The 5,442-nt window shown below is 46.1% G+C and overlaps 1 protein-coding gene across 2 annotated transcripts in view; it reads left to right on the top strand.

The window, feature by feature from the left end:
• The window catches only part of CEP192 (centrosomal protein 192), a 142,905-nt gene that overhangs the window by 62,561 nt on the left and 74,902 nt on the right, over positions 1 to 5,442 (top strand). For both annotated transcript variants that reach the window (XM_019524935.1, XM_019524945.1), the window contains exon 21: positions 806 to 1,036. In XM_019524935.1, the coding sequence (XP_019380480.1) occupies positions 806 to 1,036 (231 nt within the window). The remainder of the gene's footprint in view (positions 1 to 805; positions 1,037 to 5,442) is intronic.

Raw genomic sequence — 5,442 nt, 5'->3', positions numbered from 1 at the left:
CCCCCCCCCCAAGCTTGACCCATTTCAGGTGTCCATGGAGCTTTGGGGGATGGTTCAAAACAATCAAGTGATCAGTCCAGGAGGAGGATTTCTCCATGGCTCAGCCTGTCCTAGGGTCACCCAGGCTTTGTTGTGCTGTGCTGCCTATGTTCCTTGTACAGACCAGGGTCACCCAGTCTCTGCAGTGGTGTAGATAGTGGGAATTGCTGCCACCACTTGAATGGTCTGCCATTCAAACAGCAGCAGCAGGGTACCCCCAGGGCTCTCTGATACTTTGTTGCTGGGCAGACTGCTGGGAACCAGTGCTCGCCTTCCCCATCTCCCCCTTAGGGTGGAGGAGGGAGAAGAGAGGTCTGTGAGATACTGAGGGTCTTCATTATTTTGAGAAGAACATTGCTAACCTGAATGGCTGTGTGCAAAACTTCTTGGGAGAGTTCTACTTGATTGGAAGTGCTCTTATTTTGTGGGAGAACCACTTCTCTTTCTTTTGCAAAAAACCCTTGAATGACTGCATTTATTTTTTGTGCCAGAAGAAAGGCATTTCTCCTGGCAAAGATGTATAGATTAAGCCTATGCATAAATGTTATAGTCTTTTACCATGGTAGTCTGGTAATTTATAAAGCCCCAGATAAATGGGCCCCAAACCAAAAAATGGGTGTCACATATAGCCTATTAAGGAAAAATATTCTCAAAGTCTCAGTTCACTACCTATTGAATCATTCAGATGGTCATGCTTTATAAGCATCATAATAGGAATGGTGTGGGTTTTTTCTTGCACCAGCTAACAAGATGTTTTTGTTTTAAGATTGATCCCATGAAGTATCAATGTCTGGTGTTCAAGAACAAAACCATTGTAGGACCTCACTCTACAGAGGAACTGAAAATACTTTTCTTACCATGTTATCCTGGAGTCTTCCAGTGTGTCTGCAGCGTTTCTTCCTGGCCAGTTTCTGCAGATGCAGAGACAATAGTCCAAGCAGAAGCCTTGGCCACTAGGGTGGTTTTGACCGCAGTTGCTGAAAATCCTAATCTAGAGGTAAGCAATTTATTGGACAGATTTTCTGTGTATTGTTACAGTATTTACAAGGTACAGTATAGTATTTGCTTGAATCACAGATGAAAGTTTTCTCCCTCACTTAACATGGTAGTGGGGGATGTCCCTCACTTTGGATTTGAGTACAAGGTGGTGAAGGGGCAGGCAGCTGCTTGCTACAGCTCTGACTCCAGCCCCAGTTTTGGAGCTCCTTATGATTAAAGAATAAAAGATATACTGCCTATATTTAAAAATGGGCAGGGGATGTGATCCAGCTATCTATAAACTGTTAATCTGACTAGAATATTATCCAAGTCTTTCAAAAAAAAAAAAAAAAAAAAAGTGAAGGGAAGACCAGTTAGACATGGAGGTAAAATGGAAAAGGGATAAAATGCAATGTGGCTATATCAAAGCTAAACTATGTCAAGACCTAACTCAATAGCTACATTTTGATGAGATTCTTTTTCTAGATGGAGGAATTATAGAAATCATCCAGCTGGGTTTCAGTAAAGAATTTGATACAGTGCTACGTGGAAAATTTTATTAGTGAAACAAGAATATGGGGAGTGGATGAAGGTGGTGGTGGTGGTTGTTATTATTATTATTATTATTATTATTATTTATTTTTTTTAATGAACTGACTAAAAGGGTCAGTATGGGTAGCATTGAAGGGGGACCATTGAGTGAGGAGGAAAGTTCCTAATGAAGGTCATCAAAGAATAATACTGGTTTTGCTCTCATTTAAGAAAAGATTCACTAATGAAAGTCAATCTTTTCTTAACGACCTTCCCACAGAAGTGTAAGAATGCTGGATGAAAAAAAAATGCTTATGGCAAAGGCTAGAAAGAATTCTTAGTACAGGGTGATCAGGATCAGAAAGGTTTGCCAAATGGTTTTCAGGACTAAATAGTGCATTAATGGTGCTTTAATTAAATGGTGTGAAATGTAAGGGTGTTTACTTGAACTAATAACAAGCTTTAAGCTGGAAGTTTACCAGTTAGAAACAACTGAGGATAACTACTGATCAATTGCAGAATAACTGTGAGCAGACTATATGTATTGCTGGACTTTTTTTTCCATCAGTTGAACATTCTGGTTAAGAAGAGTGCTGTTTTTTTGATTAAACCTCTTTTGGAATACTTTGTCTTGGAATCCAAACAAGTTAAAGGGATCTTAGATCTTTACCTAACAAATCTCTTTCTTTCTTGATGCATAAGTATTTTGTTTTACCATTGTTGTTAGTCAATAAAAACAAATTAAAAAAAATCAAATGCACTTTAAGTTTCTGGGGTTTTTTTAATAAACCCATTTAACATTTATTTTTAACCACCTGAACTTGCTGTAATATATGTTAATTTAAAAAGGCTATATCAGTAAGCCTTCTATACATTTTTAATGTGTTGGGGTAGGGGTGCACTGATAAATATTTTGTTGGCCAATACTGATAGCCAATTATTCATTCACCCAATACCGATCCAGGAATGCAACCGGGCAATATGGAGAGCAGCTCCCAACAGGTATGTCTGTGGTGGGAAGGGGCGTGGAGATGCAGATCAGGGCCCCCGTGGTGTGGGGACAAAGTGGGGCTGGGGCTGGATGAGGGTGCTGCCCAGCCAGGACAGTGAATGGGACCCTAGGGCAGGGAGCGGGACAGAGCCATGAGCAGCTCATCCAGGGGATAAGCGTCCCAGTACCTAAAAATGATGGCGGGGGCGCTTGAATTAAAGCTTGTCAAATGAGTTTTAGTTCAAGTGCTGCCACCACTATTTATTTTTAAGTGCAGGGATGCTTTTGGGAGTAGAGTTGAGTGGGGCAAGGGCAGAGGCAGGATTCCTGCTGTAGGCACAGGGCTCTCTGCCCTGCTGCCTTTGCCCCAGGAGCTGCGCACTGGCTGTACATCCCCTGCCTGCCTGATCCCAGGGCTGCTGGGGAGGCAGGGGGCGTGCAGCTGGCATGTGGCTCCCAGGGCAGAGGCAGCAGGGCGGAGAGCTCTGAGCATGCAGCCCACCTCCACCCCATGCACAAATTGGGGGGGGGCACATGCCCCCATGCCTCCTCTCAGGAGGGTGCATGCAGCAGCAGGAGCTGCCTACCCCCCCCCCCCCCCCCCCGGGTGAGCCCCCCGCGACCTTCCCCCCCCCCCCCCTCCCCGGGTGAGCCCCCCGCGACCTTCCCCCCCCCCCCCCTCCCCGGGTGAGCCCCCCGCGACCTTCCCCCCCCCCCCCCTCCCCGGGTGAGCCCCCCGCGACCTTCCCCCCCCCCCACTCCCAGGATGAGCCACCTGCGACTGTCCCACTCCTCTCCCTGCCCCAGCCCTGGGACCCATTTACTGCCATGGCTGTTCAGTGCCCCCTCCCAGTTCCTGCCCCACTCCCTCTCTCACTGGAGGCCACAATCTGTCCCACACCCCTTCCCTTCTGCAGACTTACCTGCAGGGTGCTGCTATCTACCTTCCCCTCTCCAGACTTGCCTCCCCAGCTGCATTCCTGGCCACATGCATGCTGTTGAATGCATGCATGCAGTGTCCAGGGGCCTCACCAGAAGGCATATTATTTATTGGTACATTATCAGCTACACCAGCCAAAAAAAGCCAATAGGTGATGATGTTAATTTTCCTTTTATCACTGCTGATCAGTTGGAGTACTCTTTTTTTGTTTTGTTTTGGGGGGTGTTTTTTTAATTATAAAGGAAGTTTGTGTGGCATTGTTTTAACTTTTAAGGTCAACTTGAGCTTTATAGATGTCACGAAGCTTATGGTGCATTAAGGGTCTGTTTTTAGTCCTTCTGGGTACAGACAGAAGTTCAGCTCCCAGCTGTAACTCGGGAACAATTTTTGCAAAGCTTTCTGAGTTACAGTGTTACCCCAGACCAAACAGAAGTTCACTGTTGATTCCATGGGAGAGGGGAGTCTAGCAGCAGCTGGGAGCCTACAGCCAGGTTCCTATAGCAATGGCCAGGTTCTCTGCCAGTGTCTTCTGGTTTCAGAATGGGAGAGGGAAAGGCTGTGGAGGGAACTCATTCTTGGGGCTCCCCAACTGGTGCTAAAGGGTGGGGTGGGTGACTTGGGGAGGGCGTGTTGAAAAATCCCCTGACTGAACTCCCTCTTTTCCCTTTCTCTACTCCCATTCTGAAAACAGCGAATGGGAGCTCCACAGGCACAAGTTACAAAAGACGTTACATTTTATTATATCTTTATCTGATGCCTCATGCAATGAGGGGTCAGATTTTCACCCAGTCGGCCATTTTTTAATCTATTTGCAACTGTCTGCTTGTGTTTGGTCACAGCTATAACTGCTTTTTGTGGCCAGATCAGGTGAAAAATTGTCACTTCTGTCTGCACCTTATAATAGACCAGATTAATAGTATTTGCATTTTTCCAAAGGCAAAACAAGGACAATATTGTCTGTTTAATGTCAAAGTCATCTTATTTTTCCTGCTTAATGGTAAGGAGACTGCAGAATTGGGGGATGTCTAGAATAATCTGGAGACTCCTGATCCCATGTGGAAAGATGCAGGTTACAGAGAACTTAGTTTATTCTGGGAAAGCAGCAACTGTCCTAGCAGAAACCATATAGTGTGTATGGACATTCAGGATTTTTCTCCAGAGCAAGAACGGCTGCTCCAAGAGAGAAATAATCCGGGGATAGCCAGGGTTAAATGACTCCCAGGAGAGTTTCTCTTGGGAAGCTGCAGCACAGTCCTCCAGCGTAGATTTAATAGACATTTGGGCTGGAAGGGACCTCGGAAGATTGAGTCCAACCCCCTGCCCCAGGGGCAGGAAGTCAGCAGGGAACATAGGATCCCAGCAACATAAGCATCCAAATGTGTCTTGAAGATGTTCAAAGTGGGTGCTTGAACCACCTCTGGCAGCAGTCTATTCCAGACCGTTGGGGCTCAGACAGTGAAGAAGTTCTTTCTTATATCCAGCCTAAATCGGTCACAGTGGAGTTTGTGACCGCTTGATCTTGTCATCCCTTGGTGGGGCTCTTGTGAACAGATGTTCCCCCAGATCCTGATGAGCACCCCTAATAAACTTATAGGTGGCCATCAGATCACTCCTGAGCCTGTGTTTTTACAGGCTGAATAGGTCTATTGCTCTCAGCCTCTCATCATAAGGTCTATTTTCCTGACTTCTGATCATGTGCGTGGCTCTCCTCTGCACCCTCTCAAGCTTCTCCACATCCCCTTTGAATTGTGGAGCCCAAAACTGGACGCAGTACTTCAGCTGCGGCCTCACCAAGGCCGAGTACAGTGGGAGAAAGACGTCCTGGGATCTGCTTGAGAAGGATCTATGGATGCAAGCTAGTGTTTTGGTTGCTTTACTAGCTGCAGCATCACACTGCAGGCTCATGTTCATCTTGTGGTCGACCATGACCCCCAAGTCCCTTTCATCTGTAGTGCTAACCAGC

The sequence above is a fragment of the Gavialis gangeticus genome, unplaced genomic scaffold, assembly GCF_001723915.1.
Source record: "Gavialis gangeticus isolate Ggan-Ray unplaced genomic scaffold, GavGan_comp1, whole genome shotgun sequence".
NCBI classification, from domain to species: domain Eukaryota; kingdom Metazoa; phylum Chordata; order Crocodylia; family Gavialidae; genus Gavialis; species Gavialis gangeticus.
The sequence above is the reverse complement of the archived record's forward strand: the minus strand, read 5'-3'. Positions and strand labels throughout refer to the sequence as shown.